The sequence below is a fragment of the Hemiscyllium ocellatum genome, chromosome 23, assembly GCF_020745735.1.
Source record: "Hemiscyllium ocellatum isolate sHemOce1 chromosome 23, sHemOce1.pat.X.cur, whole genome shotgun sequence".
NCBI lineage: Eukaryota > Metazoa > Chordata > Chondrichthyes > Orectolobiformes > Hemiscylliidae > Hemiscyllium > Hemiscyllium ocellatum.
Window position 1 is genome coordinate 36652730 of NC_083423.1, and position 21611 is coordinate 36674340.

Sequence of the window (21611 nt, forward strand, 5' to 3'; positions counted from 1 at the left end):
GACTTTGAATGTTTTCAAGTAATCACTTCATTTAAAGCTAAAAACAAACGTTATTCTCGCGCTCACCAACACCACTGCAATATATTAATTAAATTTTGAAGAAGTGATACCCTGCCATCACATTTCAAGTATGACTGAAATGATTCTCTCCAGTTTTTGACTCATGAACTAAAGAGTCTTCTTCAAGGAATACTCTGAAAACTGAGAGCTTAGATTTTGTCAGCTTTTAACAACCTGCAGATTGTGGATCAAGCACTCCTGACAGAACTTGCACAAAGAGAACATCTCTACTATGATAAATTGTTAAATTAACTGCTTTGTGAAAACTCTTCTTTCGGAGTGAAACTTAACTTGTTGCTGATTCCAGTCAAATCTGCTCCAAATTGTCCGAAAAACTTTCAATCTCCAAGTTTCCCCAAGTAAAATTCAATCCTATATCATCCTGAACTAAAAACAAGCTAATGGCCTTCAATATTTACTTTGTCATCAACGAACTCAGTACAATCAATTTTTCATTCATGCTGTCTGATGCATCCTAGATTATGCCACTGTTGTGTAAGAACTGTCTGATTTTCATAAAATATCTTCATAAAAGTAACAAACACCCATATTCTACTATTCTGAAATCCAAACACTTGAAATGATAATATGCATAGAAATCAAACATCTTTCATCTCAACTGCAACAATTTGAGAAGGGAGTTTACCACCTGACACTCAAGATAAATTTCACTACTAAAATCACAAAATCTATGAGCTCAATGTGCACTTATGAAATGAGAATTTAAGTCACTGTTTGTGTGTCATGTAAACCAATCTCAGAAGTTAATACTTGTTTAAAAAAAGTGATAAATTCCATTTCTTAGGTAACGCTTATTTATTGAAAATATCTCTTAAAATCAACATTTGTGAATCAGCAGTAAATTAGCTACAATTGCTGTGACACAGAAATCATGGCATTCATTCAAAAACAGTTTACCAGACAATGCAAATTGCTGATGTCTTGAGCTGCAAGCAAACATGACCCATGTTTCAGCAGTGCCATGATACTGCTGACAGCTTCCACACTTGTAAAAAAATGCAAAATATTACAATGCTGCTTGCTCTGTAAAACTGCATTTTCATTGCTTGATACAGAAATGAACTGCTGCTTTTCATTTTGACTCAAAATATAAAAATGTCTAAAATCTGCAACCAGAGTTTCAAGAAAGTCTCATCATAACTTATCAAGATTCTCCATAATGTGGAAATGTGCTTTGGATTGCAAGGTATCAAAATATGGCCTCCATCATTTAAGGAGAGGAGAAAATAGAAGAATACAAGTTCCTACAGACGTGCACATTTTAGATAAGCTGTGATAAGGGGGTTACTGCAATCAATCATCAGAGACAGAGAACTTGGACAAATGTGGCCTGGCGAAAGACAGTCAGCATCTACTGTGATAAAGATGACATATGTGATAAATCTGGTTAGGTTATTGGCATGGTAGATTGGGTGGGGTGGGGGTCAAGGGAGGTGTCAAGGGATATCAGCTGCACAGACTTTTAGAAGGGACTTTTAGAAGGTTCTACACAAGAGCTTACTTACAAACATACAAGCATGCATGACTAGACATTTGCAGTTCCTACTGTCAATGTAAAGCAAGAACCATTTTCCCTGTCGGATATTAACAGTCTTCTTTTGTATAACAAAAAGTATAACATTGGACGCTTAATAAACTGTCCTAACAACATCACATCAAATGCCTCCCTGTTTAAAATGTATGGTCCTGTTTCAGAATCTATTACAGTAACCTTGAGATCTGGATTGCTGATTTAGTTGGGAGAATAGCATGTTGAATTGGCCACATGGAAAACAAAAGTAGGAGGATGCGTTAGGACAGTCAAACTGCTTTTGGGAAAAAGACCACAATGATAACTGGAATTCCATGTGGAAAAAGTGAGACCTGCTTTTGGCACAGCACAGGTAAATCAGAATATTTACTTAACGGTGACAGACTAAGAGACGTGAAGAAGCAAACTGAGAAATGCATTCAGCACAGGAATAAAGAAAAACTAATGCAAAGATGCAGAAGATAAGGCAGCTAAAATAATAAAGCTTTTTTTTGACAAAGGGATTAATGTAATTATAAACAGCCTCTCTTAGAATGCTACTTTGGTTTGTACCAAACCACCAGACATATTTGGATAAAATTTTAAGTCCTGCTTGCATAGATTTAATTTGCATGTTTTTAGATTGATTTTGATTAGAAGGATGAGCAATGATACATCAAAACATAGATGATGACAAGGTAAGGCCATTTAGCCCTTTGAGCACACTCTGCTATTTGATATGATCACGACAGGTCATCCAATACCGTGCCCTCTTCCTGGCTTCACCCCATACAATTTCTGTGGTAGAGAATGCCACAGGCTCACCACTCTGGGTGAAGAAATTTCTCAAATCATTCTACTTTAGCTGATAAAAGGATATGATACTGTGAACAGAGAAAACTATTTCCTCTACTGGAGAAAACGTGAAACAATCTTAACATTAGAATTGGGAATGCAATTAGCATATTTTCATACAAAGAGTTGATCTTTATTCCAACAAAAGCTCCTGAATCAAATGACATTTGCATAACTGAGATGAATACATTTTCATCGGGGAAGACATTAAGTTTGATGAATGGACAAACGTAAGGTCAACATGGATAAATGTGAAGTTGTATATTCGGTAAAAAGTCACATTTCTTTAAAGCGAAAATCTAAGACAAGCAGAGGAACAACCTGATGACAAATATATTAACCACGAAAAGTTCAGCCACAGGTAAGTAAAGTCACTCAACAAACAAAGTGCAAGGCAGAATTGAGGATGACATTCAGCTCAAGTGACAAACATGCGATTCAGGTTAGCTCAGCAGCATGCAGTTCACCTCCAATTCCAGTTGGAGAAGACCTGGGACTCAGCCTGCTTACCCTTCCCCTGACAGCAGAAGGCAATGACAAAATACCACAGACAAAATATATGGCTACGTTAAATACTTCACGATGACACATCAGCAAAGAACCAACAATGTGCCTTCAGCCCAAGCACACATGAATGATAAAGTAAGAATTATAGACAGGTAACATTAAACCTCTAATTAACCTTGGTTCGACTATACATGGAGTATTGTGTACAAACTAAATTCTCTAAAACAAAAATTTATAAGCAGTGGAGAATATGCAAAGATTTACAAGGATGATCCTTAAAATGTATGGTCATACACATCAGTAAGTGCTGACAGGCTGAGTCGCTTTTTTTTTCCTCAAGGAAAAGAAACAGAGGGGTCTTTCAAACTTGGGAAAGTTTCGATAGATTGGATACAGAAAGATTATTTTCTGTTTGTGGAACTAAAATTCTACGCCATCAGTAGAAGATACTGAACAAGAAATAAAACGTCTGTACCACTGAGTGGTGACCATGTAGACCAATCAACACAGAGTGGCTGAACCTAGTGTTGGAGACGCATTTAAAGGGCAGCTGAAAAAATATTTGAGCGAAATAAAAAGGCAAACTTTGTGGTAAATTTAGAAAAATGAAGCATGAAAAGAAAATCAGTTTCTATGTGGACCGATTGGGCCATTTGTCTGGTTCTGTATCATCTATCATCTGCAACTTTATATGATGTGCACTTCTGCATGAGGTACCATAATGATACAGGAAGGCAGTATCTGAACGTGACCAGGATGCCAAATTTTACAGAATTAAAGCACTTCACTTTTGACGCACATCATCTCTTGAGCAACAACACAGTTTTTTTTTGGACTGTCATTTTAACATTTGGAAGTACATTACAGCTCCTGGACATTTCACTCAAAGTTTAGAAATCAATATTCCTTTCCAGATAGAGAATGAGGCTTTTTGTCCTCTCATGAATGCTTTTGGCAGCATTTACCTTTGAGTCTCTTATCCATTAGGGAGAGCCAACTTTGAGCATCAGTTACAACTACAATCCACAACAGGAGTTCAGATTTACCAATCATTTCTGACCTCAAATTAAATCGCATTTGTGCCACAGCAGCAGGTAGCAACAGCAGCTGGCCTCTAAACATCATCACAAATTACAAGATATCAATTATGGCCATCAGATCCAATTTTACAGAATATCCTTTCATTGAATACAAACTAGGTTTTAAAAAGGTCAATAACCTTATTCTTTGATCATGGTGGCATTGTGCCTTTCAAGGCTAAAATCTAAATACGATCTGACTATCTGCTCCTGATGATGCTCTTAGTCTGCCTGCCATCCTGGGACACAGCCAGATTGTAAACAACACACTAGGTATACAAAACGCTTGTTACGCATTAGAGTTTCCCGAATGCCAGCAAGCATCTTTTATCCTGTTAATCTGTAATTTAGTAGGTGGTTAAAACAATTACATCTTCACCTCAATCACCTCTGCAAAAATTAAAACAAATTATAATAAACATTTAAGTATAAAACAAATTAATGCCAGATCTTGCTCTACCAAATAATCATTGAAGTGCTTTGATACAGCGCCTTGCATGCAATAGACAAAGAACAACCACCCTTAGTTCTGGAACACTTGGGTGAGAAGAACTCTTCAAATATCAAACAAAAAACACATGCAAACTATTACTGAGTGTTTTCTCACAGCTTTATAATAACATCCAATTTGAACTAGTCACTTGGTAGAAAAGAATTTAAATAGTTGAAAACAGACGTTTTGTCAAAGATTTTGGTCTTGCACTCATGATGATAATACAGAAGAAACACCAAAGCAAAGTGAAAACATTTGTACTGTATTTGAGAATAGTGCTGACTCAATGGCAAGTGAACTTTGATTGAGACATTGCAATGGAAAATTCACCAGTTAATGACGACTGACAGTTAACGTTCTAGTTGTGTTTAAATATTGAGAAATTAGAGAACAAGACAATGACAGTCACTCAGTTTGAGTTGAGACAGGTTCAACGTGTACAAATGTTCTTTCTCCCTTCAAAGAACAGAACCTGTGTATTAATTCTTTTGTGAGCAGCATGGTGGCTTAGTGGTTAGCACTGCTGTCTCACAGCACCAGGGAACTGGGTTCAACTCCCGCCTCGGTCAACTGTCTTTGTGGAATGTGTGGATTTCCTCCCACAATCCAAAGATGTGCAGGTTAGGTGAAGTAGCCATGCGAAATTGCCCGCAGTGTTAGGGGTAAATGTAGGGGAATATGTCTGAGTGGGTTGCTCTTTGGAGGGTCAGTGTGGACTTGTTGGGCCGAAGGCCTGTTTCCACACTGTACAGAATCTAGTCTAATACGTAGCTTCCAACAGACACGGGAGTGCCACAGTGTGAGCCTGACAGACAATCCGAAATTGGCTGTCAGTGTATTGCTTTCTGCACAGGATTACTCAGCAAACTTTGCCCAATCACGGAATCACTCTTGAAAGTTTTGGAAGGCAGCTGAAGGGATAAGTTGCTTAATACAATTCACCAGTCTTTGGTGCCAAAGCCAGCATCACACCAGCACTGAAATTCATATAGGTATAATTGTACATTAATGTGATTGGCAGAATGCCATTTTGGGTTGGTGGCAGCATGCTGCTTGTGGAGAAGACCAATTGAGTTGCTGGTACCCAGCAGCAGCAGCTTGAAACAGCTCGTTTCATCTGTTACCGCAATAATTTACCCCTCCAGGGTAATTTGGGGTAGACTCAGTATTTTTCCGGAACAAAAATGCAAACTTGATGATAAAATAGGTGTAATAAAGCCATCTCTCAAAATAATAGCTAACAAATCCTATCTCACTGCTGTCATGCAAACTTATAAGGCCGTCACTTTTGCATGCAAGACAAAAAACTTTGACAAAACGCGTCTTTTTCTAAGTATTATTCAATCTTTAATTTATTGGTGCCATTACTCTCAGATTTTACATTCGGTCCATTTTCTCAGGCAGCGCTTCAAAAATCAAGGGTTTTTCCTTTATTGATAGGGCAATTAATTTTGATCTTTTGAAGTGCATAATTCTCTGAAGGTGGCCGGGCAAATTGAAACAGTTGTTAGGAAGGCTTATATGATCATTGGGTTTATGAATACAACAGAATATAAAAGCAAGGAAGTGATGCTACTCCTCTACAAATCATTGGTCAGACCACGTTTACAGTATCACATTCAGTTCTAGGCATCATACATAAGGAAGTTTGTTAAAGCCCCGGCGAGAATTCAACAGAGATTTCCTAGAATTATGCCAGATATGAAGGATTTTAGATACAAGGAACATTTAGAGAAATTAGACTTATTGTTTTTGGAGCAGAAAAATTAAGAGGTGACCTTATTGAGGTATTCAAAATTATGAATGATTTTGACGGGTAAAGAACAACATTCTGTTTCCACTAGACAGTAGGTCAGTGACTCAGGGTTACAATTTCAACGGGAGAAAGCCAAGTTAACATTTCAGGTCCAATGACCCTTTATCTTTTGGGTCACAGGACCCAAAACATAAACTCTGCATTCTCTCCACAGATGCTGCCTGACCTGCTGAGTCTTTAAAGCAATTTCTGATTTCCAGCAACTGCAGTTCTTTGGGTTTTTTTTGGTCACAATTTCAAGACCGTCAACAAGACAGCTTGGAGTGAGGTAAGGAGGAACGTTTATACTCAGAGTTAGGATTTGGGAATGTGCTGCCAGCTGAATGGCAGGGCCAGGTTCCAGAGGAGGGTTCAAAAGAGAGCTGGTTACATATTTGAAAGTGATGAATATAGAGAGCTATGAAGACAGGGCTGGAGAATGAGACTAACGAGGTAGCTCTTTCAGGAGCTGGGACAGACCCAATTGGTAACCTCAGACGTGAGAATTAAACCCACACCAGTGGCATTACTTTACATCACAAATCACCCAACTAACTGAGCTAACTTACCCCTTCAACATTATTCACTCCATTGACATATGCTCTTGTCTGTAACTATGGTCAAGTATCAAATCATATTTGTATCTATATGAAAAAGCTGAACAGTTAAATTAAATCGAGCAAGCAATTTCTATTTCAGATAAACCTACATTCCATCAAATTTACACTTCAACATGTAAACTGCAGACTAACATTTACTCAACCAAGAGTTTTTTTTTTAAAGCCCTGTCATGTTTCCAATAGTATCTGGAATATAGTTGTACTGCACCATGCACGTGAGTTCGATTCCTGTCTCAGGCGACTGCCTGTGTGGAGTTTGCACATTCTCCCAGTGTCTGCGTGGGTTTCCTCCCACAGTCCAAAGATGTGCAGGTTAGGTGAATTGGCCAAGCTAAATTGCCCACTGTGTTAGGTGGATTAGTGGAGGGAAATGAGTCTGGGTGGGTACTCTTCAGAGGGTCGGTGTGGACTTGTTGGGCCAAAGGGGCTGTTTCAACACTGTAGGGAATCTAATCGAAGTTAATAGAACTTAGTCTCCAAATCCTTTTGGACAGATGTGAGATGGAGACAAGTCACAGCAATGTTTTGGATCATTCCATTGATTGCCCATTTCCTTTTTGATTTGGAGATCAGTTTCTTTGTAAAATATAATTCAATGTTTTCTCTGATCGAAAGTTGAGATGACTTATCTGGCAGTTCTAACAACTCTGGAAGATTAACAGCTCAAAAGAGCATTTGCAATGGGTGTCAAATCGTAAAAGTCATTATATTCATTCATCACCAATTGTTAATCTGGGTATCAACAAGACATAAAACTAAAATAAAGAACTGTGGATGCTGGAGATCTGAACTAAAAAAAAAATTACTGCAGAAACTCAGGTCTGGCAGTATTTACGGGAAGAAAGCAGAATTAATGTTCTGAATCTGGCAATTTAACTGAATATTTACGGGCTCAAAACATTAACTCTATTTTCTTTGCGCAGATGCTGCAGATCTGCAGAGTTTGTCTTGAAATTTCTGTTTTGTGTCATAAGACACTATCTAGCCAAAGGTCCTGACGATTCAACCCAGGTTGATATCTCACCAGGAATGGCAGTGTGACAACTTTAAAGATTACTGAAATTACAAAACTTCCTGACAAATGTTTCATAGATGTTTTTGCTGTAACTGTCTACTTTTACTCCAAGGTTCTCAGAATAATATACAGGAAGAAAGGCTTTTCAAAACTCAAAAAAAAATGTCCTGCACCTTCAAAATGTGGAGTAATTAAAGACTTCAGCATAGTCAAAAAGATTTATATGCAATGAGGACAGGGCTCAGCCCTCAATCAAGATGGCTCCCTGTGTCATTAAGCTCAAAGGATAATGTTTGCCTATTGGAGAATTTTAGAAATCATCTGAATGGGCAGTGAAATCTATGTGCTAGTATAAAATTTTTGAACATGGTCAGAGCTTTTTTTTTGAATTGAAGTAAAATATATTTCAAGATATGAGATATGTACCTTAGAATAACAGGAATTTTTGCAACAATCTTAACAAAATTTGCTTTTCTTTTATGTAACAGATACATTATTGCAAAGGCGTTTTGAAATTCGGGCAACCTAGCTTCCCAAACATTGCATAAATTAATTTCTTGAATAACCTCTCCCATTGAAAAAGGCACTCTCTTTTGTTTATAATTTTTAAAAACTGTTTTACGCATCATCAGCTGTCATAATGGAGCACTATGAATCTTTTATTCAATGTCAATGATGTAAGTCAGTGTTTATACTCCACGAGTGCCTCTTCCCACTCTCATTATCTTTTCGACCCTGCTGCCATTATCTCTCAATTATCATTTATCTCATAAGACCTTCATTTAAATACACATATCATGCATGCTTAAGATCTCAGTGGTAATAAGTCCCACGTTTTCACCATTTTCTCAGAGCATAAATTGTTCATAAATTCTTTAGTTGATCCCTTAATGGATACCTTATCTTTATGCCGCTTGTGCTGGATTGATCCATGTGGAAACAGTATATTCACATTCAATCTATCAAACCCCTTCACACATTCGAATACATCAACTAGGCTTTTTTTTATCCTTATCGCTTTAAAGAAAAAAAAGAAGAGCCTGTTCAATGTGCCCAGATAGCTGCATCCGTTCAATTTAGTAATAGCCTTTTCACACATTCTTCAATCCTTCAATAATCTTTTCATAGTACTGTACAGAGACCTGAACTGCACACTGTATTTCAAAGCTAAAACAACATTTAAAACTTGGAATAAACCAAAAAATCTGCAGATGATAGACATCTGAAACAAAAACAGAAATTGCTGGAGAAACTTAGCAGATCTGGCAGCACCTGTGGAGAGGAATCAGAGTTAGCATTTCAAACCAAGTGACCTTTCTTCATAATGCCTCTGAAGAGTCACTGGACTTGAAACATGTATTCTGCTTTCACTCCATGGAGCTGCAAGACATACTGAGTTTCTCCAGCAATTTCTGTTTTTGTATAAAACTTTGAACCCTAGAATTAGATATGGATACATCAGGATCACAGCTTGGAAACATTAAAATAGTGTATTGCAAAATAAAATTTGATTAGATGCAACATGGACAGTATGAACACTAAGAATATTAATTTGATTTATTTCAAAACTAACACAATTACATAGAACAGTACAGCACAGGAACAGGTCCTTCAGCTCACCATGTGCACATCATCTGTGATGCCATTCTGATCTAATCTTTTCTTCCTGCACATGATATGCATCTCTCTATACCCTGCCTATTCATGTGTCTGCCTAAATGCCTCTTAAATGTTGCTAACATATCTGTTTCTACCACCTTCCCTGGCAGCGTATTCCAAGCTTCTACCACCCTCCTTGTAAAAAAAACTTTAAACTTTCCCCCTCTCACCTTAAACTTATGCCCCTTAGTATGTGACATATTTACCTTGGGTTGCATGTCTTGTTTTTAAAAGACTGGTGCTGATATTGAGTGCTTCACAACTCGTTGAAAATGTTGGAAGCCAGAAGTATTTGCCCCTCTATCCACATAAGCTTAAGCTCTGCAATATTCCATCTATGCAATTTAGTTTATGTCTGGTTTGCCAACTACAATGCAGTCTAGGCCTAACTGACAACCGTAAAGTATGCGGGTTGAGGTGAGGGAAAGGGTAAACAATCCAAGGTTAGAGATATCAAAATAGAAATACAGTCCGAATGCTTCACAGTTCACCAAATTTTCTAATTAGCCTTATCTATTTAACAGCCCTAGTTACATCTATTAGTTTGATTTTAACAAGAATAGAATTAAGGTTTCTAATAGCAAAGGTAAACTGGACTCAGTTTAGAACATGCATTCAGCTTGTTTCATTTTCCTAATCTTACATATTCTACCCCTTCTTCATTATAGAGAATAGTTCATCACTATTTCAACGGTATAATATTTTTTGCTTAGTGACTGAACATACACAAACAAGTGCATATTATAACATTTCTCACACAAAAAAGAACAAATGTCAACATCATCCAAAAATCAATAACTTACTTCCAGACATTTTGACTTCAGTTTGCTTAGTTCAAGAAAAATGAAAGTTGCATCATTTCAGTACAATTCCATGCGGGATTTCTAGCCCACACATTTAGTTTCTGGCACTGCAGAGATCAAATTTGTTTTCACATATGGCACAGTCAATTATCTTATGATCTATGCTAAACAGAATAGGTAGAGAACAAATCTAACAGTTCTAAACTGGGCACCTACGAGACAGTGCTGGCCACCAACTCAAACTATATCCTATGAAAACCTGAAACATCATACCCTGGCATACCCCTTACTTTACCATCACAATTAAGCCAGAGGACCAAACTTGGTTCAATGATTGTAGGGCAACATGCCAGAAGCATCAGGAATAACCACAGATTAAAGCACCAATCTGGTGAAACCAAAACAGACCACATGCATTCTAGACAAGGGAGAAACATGCTTTCGACAAATCAAAGTAACTTCACAATCAACAAATCAGATAAATTAGCTTTCTGCAGGCAATTGTTAATGGTATAGGACAATTAAACAAATAAACTGTATTGAGGAAGCAGACAGAAGATTAGCAAGCATCATTAGCCAAGAGGTGCTGAGTTGATAATCCATCTGACATCCCTAATATCACAGGCTTGTGTCACATATAAGAAATTAAGCAAAACAAAAATAATTGAAAGTACTAGCCCTGCCAATAACTCAATTGGAATGTTTAAGATTTGTGTTCCATAATAAGCCATGTCACACATTAAGTTCTTCAATTATGGCTCCAAAACAACTATTTACACAGAGGAAACTATCCACGCATCTCCTATTTACACAAAAAGGACAAATCCAGTCTGGTTAACTACAGCCTATCAGTGTATGTTCAATCATGAACAAAGTGATGGAAAGTGTCATTGAAACTAACAACCCTCAGGGTTACACAGCACAGAAACAGAACCTTTAGTCCAACTTGTCTGCTTTGACCAGACATCCAAAATTGTCATTCAGCAAAAACCTGTTAACTGGTGCTCAGTTTAGATTCAACCAGTGCCATTCGACTCTGGACATCATTGCCACCTCAGACCTAATGTGGAGAAAGAGCTGAATTTTGGAGATTAGGTGAAAGACAATGTCCTTGAAGATAAGGCAGCATTTAAAAGAGCTGCTCAAGGAGTCCTAGTAAAATATATGTCAATTGGAATTAGGAAGAATGTCAATCATTTCAATCCCAGAATATATTTAGTTGCTTCATCAACGACCTACCTTCCATCAAAAGGTCAAATTGAGCATGTTCACTGATAAATGCACAATGCTCAGCACCATTTGAAACACTGCAGCAGTCCATGTCCATATGGACCAAATGCTAGACAACAATCAGACTTGAGCAGATAATGGTAATTATGCCACAGACGTGACAGTTAATAATCATATCCAACAAGAGTTTTGAAATATCTCCTTGACATTTCAGGGGCTTCTCTTGATGAAGAATCTACCATAAACACCTTGGGGGAGGGTCCACTATTAGTTAGCATTGGAATTGGACCAGCACATCCAGAGCGTGCCCACAAAAGCAGGTCAGAGGCTGTGAATTCTATGACAAGTAACTTCTTCGTGTCTCCTCCAAGCTTTTTTACATCATCTAAAAGGCACATCAAAAATGCAATGAAATGCTGTGCTCCTGGCTGGATGAGCTTAGCTCCAACAACAATTTTGCAACATCCAGCTTGTTTGAGTCACACTTCATTCATCACCTTATAGAATTATCCCCTCCTCCATTCCCGGAACAACGTAGATACAATGGAATATTTGCAAGATGCACCACTGTAACTCACCAGAACTTATTCAATAGCACTTTCCACTGTCACAACTGTCATCAACCAGAAACACAAAGGCAATTAACTTACAAGTTACCCTTCAAGAGGAAAACCATCTTGACTTGCAAATATATTGCTATTTAATCACAGTTCCTGGATTTCGATCCAGCAACAATCTAACTGCTCTGGCTCCATCTCAGACTACATCAATTGAATTCGTTCAGGAAACTTCTGGGAAAGTTCAGCTAATATTCTGGGAGCCTAACTTGAATCATGCCACAGCAAATGGTAGAATTTGAATTCAATAAAACATACTGGGAAATTAGAAACTACCAATGACCATGGAGCCATTGTCAATTGTTGGGGAAAAAAAATCCATCGGGCTCACTAATATCGTTTAAGGAAGGAAATCTGCTATCCTCACGTGGTTTGGCTGAGACGTGACTCCAGACACATGTAGTTGACTCTCCCCTGTGCTATGAAATGGCATAGCAAGCCATTTCAATTGTATCAAATCACTGAAGTCTCACGTAGACTGCAGTGGTTCAAAAAGGCAGCTCTGCACCACCTCATCAAGGGCAACTAGGAATGGGCAATAACTGCTGGCCAGCCAACAACACCCACAGCCCATGAGTGAATTTAAAAAGTGGCTCATTACCAGTTTCTCAAGGTCAGTGAGCGATGGGCAATAAATGTTCAACTTGCCAGTCATGTCTATTTTTCATGAATAGAAAAAGGTTAAAGCAACTGCCAACAGAAACATTAGCCACATATGGTTACTAATGTTCTTCCTCCATTTTGTTTGGGATTTCTAATACTTCGAGATTTTTGCTTCTTCAGTTCAACATGCTGTCTTCTTAACACTTCATCTCCTTAGTTTCAGATGTTTTCCAGTTTCTCCTTGAGTAATTCACGGCAGTTAATTGCATCTCCTAAACCTTCCTCTAATTTCTAATTAATGCTTGCAATGATCTTTATTTCATTTAGTCTGAAATAAATCAGCTGATGTGCAATTTCTTGAGTACCTCAACGAAGCTTACTTGTCCCTTACTCCAATCTGCCAAAATTGATCAATTCAACCAAATTGTACTGCACTCCTGAAGTAAGTGCTCATGTGAAAGCTGGAGTGAGCTGGGGAGTACCACATAGCCTTGCTTCTCGAACCAGTATCTAATGCTTCATTCTTCAGGCCATTCCTCATCCATCTATAAATTTATCTCACATCCAAAGCTTCAGGAAATTTATAAGCACATAACGTAGAGTTCTATATTCTCATTTATTATGTTATCTTACAGATATAGCAGGCAATGATAAAATACTAGAATCAGTAAGAGTTTAGCAGATGTACTTGTTTAGGATGACATAAGCTTGATTCTGAAAATGACATTGCCAGTTTCACATCACATCTTTTCTTCAAGGAGAGAAGCGCAGCCCATCAGAATCCAAATGATGGATGCAATTTATGAATAGCAAATAGTTAACAGGGCAGTTAATTTTCTTTCAACGTAAAGTTTAGAAATTAAAACAATCTTACTTGGGAACCTTTGAAAGTTCAGCTTGTTCCAGTTACTGTCATAAAACAGCAATGTAAAGCTGACGTGATGCAAGATGGCTTTCTCAAGGTGAGACTGCTTTCTCAGTCTGTCCAATTTTACACCAGAGTTAATATAAAATGGAACGGATGATAAATTAAAATGCTTTGTAGTGACACAAAATTGGTATCACCAACTGGAAAGGGTTAGCCACTCTCTCATCACATCTTTTATAGTGAATTGCAATAAAATGATCACTGAATTCTACATCAGTATCCAAAAGGTTCAATATGGGTAACTGCGAGTATTTTGAAGTGCATACTTAGTGGAATTAATGCATTTTAAGGATTGGTACTTGCATCAGCAATTTTTCACAAGAGTGTGCAATTAGTTCTGCTAATAGACCATCAGAACTCACCTGGTATGTGTCCCATAACCTAATGGTACATCGTAAGGGAAGTTCCCTCATCAGTAGGTTATTCATCCATCGAAAAGCAAACTGCAGGTATTCAACTTCTGATCGTTGCAAGTGTTTATGTACTTGTTCTGTAAGGGAAAAAGTAAACTTTTCATGCTCCACACTAAAGATTAATCTTAAAATGTATACACTGCATTAAATGATACTCAAATGCAAGTTTCACGCACTAGAACAGGTTGTTTTATTTATTCATTGCACAGAGATGAGATATTCAAAAACTCCACTTCAAAAATACTTCAGTGGCTATAAAGCAGTTTGAAATGTCTGGAAATTGTAAAAAGCATTATATAAGTAGTGTCTTGTTTATTCTCTTCTTATTTTAATACAACATATAGCTATGGTTAGCTTTCACCAAGAATCACTGGATAGTAATCAAAACTTCCTGCCCATGAAAGTCAATGCCTGTGACTTCAAAGCCATCATTGCCCCACATAGCTTCTGGTGCTGAGGATGGAGCAGATCTAACAAAGACCAAAAGTGGGATGAATTAGGTTTGCCTAAGAGAACAAGGTGCTGAATCTGAGGAAAACTGCACAGACTGCATTTATCTCTTATTTGAACTTGTACAGATAAGCTGCTGTTGGTCCTCTCTACATTAACTGTTCTTGTTTTGCAACTGGACGACCAGGTCACACAGACAACATATTAGATTGAATTTGAGTAAATTGGATATTTAACTATACCAAATGATACAGATACTCTTAAGGCATAACACTGTGCACTTTATAGGTGAAATCTCTGCCAATGGATCTGCCATTTGTCAAAAACACAATCCCTCAATGGTGCAGCTTTTTATGAGCAAAAAGTGAAGTTACATCATAAACAGAATACTAAGAGTTTTTTTTATAACACTTAATTATTTTGACTTGAATGAGCAAGTGAGGAATCAGATTATGTTTTGCTTAATTGTGGCTAGTTAAAACAAGTCTCTGTGGAGAAAAAAATCTTCTGGCTAGATCAACAGTGTTGCTTCATTGTTGGTTTAAGGCTCAAGCTAATGTAAACCGAGTGAGACAAATGCGAAATGATTTTGAACTACAGAGGTTGTTGACCAAAGGCACGCATGCTTTAAAATGTCCATTTTTGTTATTTAAAGTATTAATAGGCTTACTTGCATAAGTTTATACGATTTTACTGAGCTTTATTTTCAGTTGCAATACATTGTGGAATCCACAATGAGGTTGAAGAAGATTGATATGTTTGTCAATAAATATATAAGTCAGGACATTTAGGATGATTGTTGATTAAGGGACATACATTACTCAAAGCAGACAGAGTAATTATTCAAAGATACCAACTTACCTTCAGGTCTGTCGAATAAAGGAAGAAAGAGGGACAAGCTGTTATAAAAGGGACAATCTCACAAAGCGATTGGCATGCAAAAGAATGAATGAGGAGACAGTAACAAGGGATAATTAGAGTTCAGGATGTGTTTGCTCATGCATGGGGAAGTGGGACAGGGAGGTAGCACGTAGTGGCTCGCAAGGATCAATGATGTCTGGGTTTTGGTGATTCAAAGCATGACAAGATCATCTGAAGACATTAAATCAACACACCAGGAGACAGATGCCCAGTCAAACCAGTGTTACAAACTGGCTTGCTAATATGGATAGGTTGCAACCACTACCTTATTAATTAACATTTCTGTCTGACTGGTTACGATAAACTCAACAAATTCTGTAAAACTTGTGAAAGTATATTTGTACCTGGAACGGGTCTGATAACTAATCAGGTCTATTGAACATTTAATTCTCTCTCTTAAACACAAGTTTGCAGTTTAATTTGAGGACTCCTGTGGTCCGTCTGGATAAGAAAGTCTGGGTTCAAGTTCCACCTGCTCCTGAGATATTACGACACAGTAATTAAAAACATCTAGAATTGTAATTCAAATAGATTTTACAACTGAAGTGAAAGTGAACTCCAAAATCTTATATCTCTGTTGTGAATTTCCCTTCAGATAAGTCACCAACCTTTCCTCAAAAGAAATTGTTGGTAGGTTTGAGGCCAGCTTCAAAAATTGGAATTTTCAATTTAAAGCCCGAATTTGATTCCAGAGCAGATCTGCTGGGTTCCAAAGTGAGATGCTGAGTCCCAGGAGGAGCATCATGGAATCCAATAGATCATAACGGGTAGCAAACAAAAGCAGGACCACAGAATACAAGAGGGGGGTAACAAACACTCCGAAGCAGGGGCTGGCAAAAGAAAGTGGAAAATGGGAACAGGGACAACAAGATGGTTCCTGAATGCAGGCAGCAAGGGGCTGAAATGATTGGTATCCAGAGATATTTCAAGTCCGGTATGAGAGCAGTCAGACAGGACTCAAAATATTAACTCTAATTCTCTCCCCAGACGTTGTCAGACCTGTTGAGTCTCTCCAGCATTTGTTGTTTCAGATTCTCAGCATCTGCAGTATTTTGCATTTAAAGTCATAGAGATGTACAGCGCAGAAACAGACCCTTCGGTCCAACTCATCCATGCCGACCAGATATCCCAACCCAATCTAGTCCCACCTGCCAGCACCCGGCCCATATCCCTCCAATCCTTCCCATTCATATACCCATCCAGACACCTTTGAAATGTTGCAATTGTACCAGCTCCACCATGTCCTCTGGCACACCTTTCCACACAAGCACCACTCTGTGTGAAAAAGCTGCCCCTTAGGTCCCTTTTATATCTTTCCCCTCTCACCATAAACCTATGCCCTCCAATTCTGGACTCCCCAACCCCAGGGAAAAGACTTTGTCTACTTATCCTATCCATGTCCCTCATGATTTTATAAACCTCTATGAGGTCACCCCTCAGCCTCCGACACTCCAGGGAAAACAGCCCCAGCCTATTCAACCTCCCCCTATACCTCAATTCCTCCAACCCTGGCAACGTCCTTGTAAATCTTTTCTGAATCGTTTCAAGTTTCACAAAATCGTTCTGATTGGAAGGTGATCAGAATTGCACGCAATATTCGAAAAGTGGCCTAACCAATGTCCTATACAGCCGCAACATGACCTCCCAACTCCTGTACTCAATACTCTGACCAATAAAGGGAAGCACACCAAACGCCTTCTTCACTATCCTATCTACCTGTGACTCCACTTTCAAGGAGCCAAGAACCTGCACTCCAAGGTCTCTTTGTTCAGCAACACTCCTTAGGACCTTACCATTAAGTGTATAAGTCCTGCTAAGATTTGCTTGCCCAAAATGCAGCACATTGCATTTATATAAATTAAACTCCATCTGCCACTCCTCAGCCCATTGGCCCATCTGATCAAGATCCCATTGTAATCTGAGATGACCTTCTTCGCTGTCCACTCCACCTCCAATTTTGGTGCCATCTGCAAACTTACTAACTGTATCTCTTATGCTTGCACCCAAATCATTTATATAAATGACGAAAAGTAGTGGACCCAGCACCGATCCTTGTGGCACTCCCAAGGTCAGAAGCCTTCAATCTGGAAAACAATCCTCCACCACCATCCTCTGTCTTCTACCTTTGAGCCAGTTCCGTATCCAAATGGCTAGTTCTCTCTGTATTCCATGAGATTTACCTTGGCTAAACAGTCTCCCATGGGGAACCTTGTCAAACGCCTTTGGTTGAACCTTGTTGAATGTCCATAGAGATCACATCTACCATTCTGCCCTCATCAATCCTCTTTGTTATTTCTTCAAAAAACTCAATCAAGTTTGAGAGACATAATTTCCAAAGCACAAAGCCATGTTGACTGTCCCTAATCAGTACTTGCCTTTCCAAATACATGTATACCTATCCCTCAGGATTCCCTCCAACAACTTGTCCACCACCAACGTCAGGCTCGCCAGTCTATAGTTCCCTGGCTTGTCCTTACCACCATTCTTAAACAGTGGCACCACATTAGCCAACCTCCAGTCTTCAGGCACCTCACTTGTGACTGTCAATGATACAAATATCTCTTAGGCCCAGCAATCATTTCTCTAGCTTCCCACAGAGTTCTAGGGTACACCTGATCAGGTCCTGGTGATTTGTCCAATTTTATGCGTTTCAAGACATCCAGCACTTCCTCCTCTGTAATATGGACATTTTTCAAGATGTCACCATCTATTTCCCTAAATTCTATATCTTCCCTATCCTTTTCCACAGTAAACACTGATGCAACATACTCATTTAGTATCTCCCCCATCTCCTGTGGCTCCACACAAAGGCCATCTTCCTGATCTTTGAGGGGATCTATTCTCTCCCTTCTTACCCTTCTGTCCTTAAAGTATTTATAAAAACCTTTTGGATTCTCTTTGACTCTATTTGCCAAAGCTATCTCATGTCCCTTTTGCCCTCCAGATTTCCCTCTTACGTATACTCCTACTGCCTTTATACTCTTCTCAAGATTCACTTGATCTATCCTGCCTATACCTGACATAGGCTTCCCTCTTTTTCTTAATCAAACCCTCAATTTCTTTAGTCATCCAGTATTCCCTACACTTACCAGCCTTACCTTTCACCCTAACAGGAACATACTTTCTCTGGATTCTCATTATCTCAATTCTGAAGGCCTCTCATTTTCCAGCCATCCCTTTACGTGCGAACATCTGTCCCCAGTCAGCTTTTGAAAGTTCTGCCAAATACTGTCAAAATTGGTCTCTCTCCAAATTAGAAGTTCAACTTTTAGATCTGGTCTATTCTTTTCCATTACAATTTTAAAACTAATAGAATTATGGTCACTGGCCCCAAAGTGCTCCCCCACTGACACCTCAGTCACCTGCCCTACCTTATTTCCCAAGAGTAGGTCAAGTTTTGCACCTTCTCCAGCAGATACATCCACATACTGAATTTAACACAAAACAGAAATCTGTTTAAAATGACAAAGGAAGACAGGACCTTTGTCATGTCTGTGAAGCGGGAAATCCTTTAATCTCATTGCAAAACAACTACAGTCAATGGACAGAATGAAAGCACAGTTAAAATCATTGAGGCATGATCATTACAGAATGTACAACACAGAGAAACTAATCAGCCTTACAAAGAATATGACCTGTGTTGAACAGAAACACATTTAGTTATGTACAAAATTACGAAGTAGTATCAGAGTTTTAGTTAACTTGTCGTCATATGACAGTAAGGATGCCAGAGTACCCAACAGAAATGTAAAACCGGATAAATGTGCAAAATAACAATGAACAGGAAAACATACTCTTCACGAACTGTTTTCCTGTGTGCATATTTGTATAATAAATCACTGTCTTACTCAGACCCTCGGCAATCCTTGTGTCAAGTGTCATTGGAACACGACAGCAATGGCAGCAGGTACATGGTTACACCTCCACTGGTTCCTTTCCAAATTACCCTGCATACTGAGCAATACATTGCTGCTCCTTCATTGGTGTTGCATCAAACCCTGGAATCTGCCTCATCTTATGAAACTCTTACTACTATATTTGATGAATTGCACGAAATTCACTGAAATTAGTTATTGACTCTATTCATGCTCTCTCTTTAGCTCTCATTTTCTATTTGGCTATCTCTCTGAAATTCCCATTATCTCAATTGCATTATCAATCTGACTTTGTCGAGGCACACTTTTCCCAACGCATACTACTCTGGCTTTGTTGGTCCCATTTAATCCGTCTCATAATGATATGTGAATTGCCTCTTAACCTGAACCTTCACCTTTGAGGCACCCATTCTCTCTTGCTCTATAATAGTCTCCTTCATCATTACTGTCAATCTTTTCATTTGAATATCCAAATTAGGAGGAATCAGCCACTTGCCTTAGCCTGCTTCGACATCCACGAAGATCACAGTAAACTGATTATCCCACATTTCCATCAACACCAATAAACTGAACATCATCAACACCAATAAACTGAACATCATCACCACCCACAACCCCCATCCCTCACCCCCTCCCCAACCCCGACCCTTGCCAAACAAGAACCTATCCAGCTCTGCCCTAAAAATAGTTCAATTCCACCATCTAGTAAGACAACATTCCAAAGTTGTACATCTCTCAGAAAATATTCTCACCCTGGTTCCAAAAGGGTAATCCCTAATGTTAAACCTAGTTCCTCGCACCCTAGTTCTGGACTCAACCCCAAGAAGCTACATCCCAATAAGTCCATTTTGACATGGCTTTTCAGGATCTTATCCATTGCAAAGATTCATATGCACTCGAAATGTTCATATTGGTTCTCAACTTACAGGTGCTACCACACCTTAGTTTCTCCAGCACCTTTTGTTTTATTTCAAGATCTTTAAGAATTTTATACACTTCACTCCAGTCACCCCACATTATTACATTATCCAGTAAAAAGAAAGCTCAGCCTGTCCAAGTTATCCTCATAAGACAATGCACTCATTCAATGTGTCAGTCAAGTAAACCAGCTCTAGTCTATTTACATCCATCCTTAAATAAGAAAACTGCAATGCACACAGTATTCAAATGTGATCTCACTATTTCAAGATTACAATTAAAGCACAACATCCTTATTTTTATGTTCAATTCCTCAGATGTAAATTAATTGGCTGCCTGGAGAGAGACAGACTTTGTAATGTCACACCTGATGAGGTGTGAAAGAGGTTTCAAGAAAGAAAATGCACTAGAAACTGAACTTGCTTTCTTCTGTTGGTATCTCAGACTGTGACCAAGATAGCAGACTGGGTAGGATACATTATTGTGTTATTTTCCTTCAAGAATGCACAGATATGGAGGTTAAAAACAAGCTGTATTTTGTAGGCTGACATTTTTTCATGTGGATCAATATGCTGAGGGTCAAAGGCCTGAGAACACCTTTTTAATGGCCCTGCACTGCAGGTAAAGGGAAAGATGAGCTTTCACTCTGAGAGCTACTATCTAAAGTAACCAGGACAAAGAGTCTTAACCAATGTACAAAGCCAAAAACCTCAAATAAATTGTTCCAATATCAACAGTATCAGTAATATGCATGAAATGGTCATAACGTTTCATTGTCCACACTTCATGATTTACTCAAAGTCTACCCTGTGAGAAAGTGAGGACTGCAGATGCTGGAGATCAGAGCTGAAAATGTGTTGCTGGAAAAGCACAGCAGGTCAGGCAGCATCCAAGGAGAAGGAGAATCAACGTTTCGGGCATGAGCCCTTCTTCAGGAAGAAGGGCTTCCTGAAGAAGGGCTCATGCCCGAAACGCCGATTCTCCTTCTCCTTGGATGCTGCCTGACCTGCTATGCTTTTCCAGCAACACATTTTCAGCTCAAAGTCTACCCTGAAAACCTTTTACATTCATTTTTGTTGGACTTCCTCCTATTGTGTATGTGTGTTGCCTTATTATGTATTCTCACGTTTTGTTATATTAAATAAACTAATCAAATTTGAAGAAGTTAAAATTTCAGTTCTGAAAGCTATGCATCTGCATACCTTGGACAGAAGAAACAGCAGCGGCATGAGCATGCAT

At 38.6% G+C, this 21611-nt stretch overlaps 1 protein-coding gene across 3 annotated transcripts in view; it reads right to left on the reverse strand.

Annotated features, from left to right (window-relative positions):
* tbc1d22a (TBC1 domain family, member 22a) overlaps positions 1–21611 on the reverse strand; it is a 391538-nt gene that overhangs the window by 108638 nt on the left and 261289 nt on the right. For all 3 annotated transcript variants that reach the window (XM_060843181.1, XM_060843180.1, XM_060843179.1), the window contains one exon: positions 14158–14285. In XM_060843181.1, coding sequence (XP_060699164.1) covers positions 14158–14285 — 128 coding nt within the window. The remainder of the gene's footprint in view (positions 1–14157; positions 14286–21611) is intronic.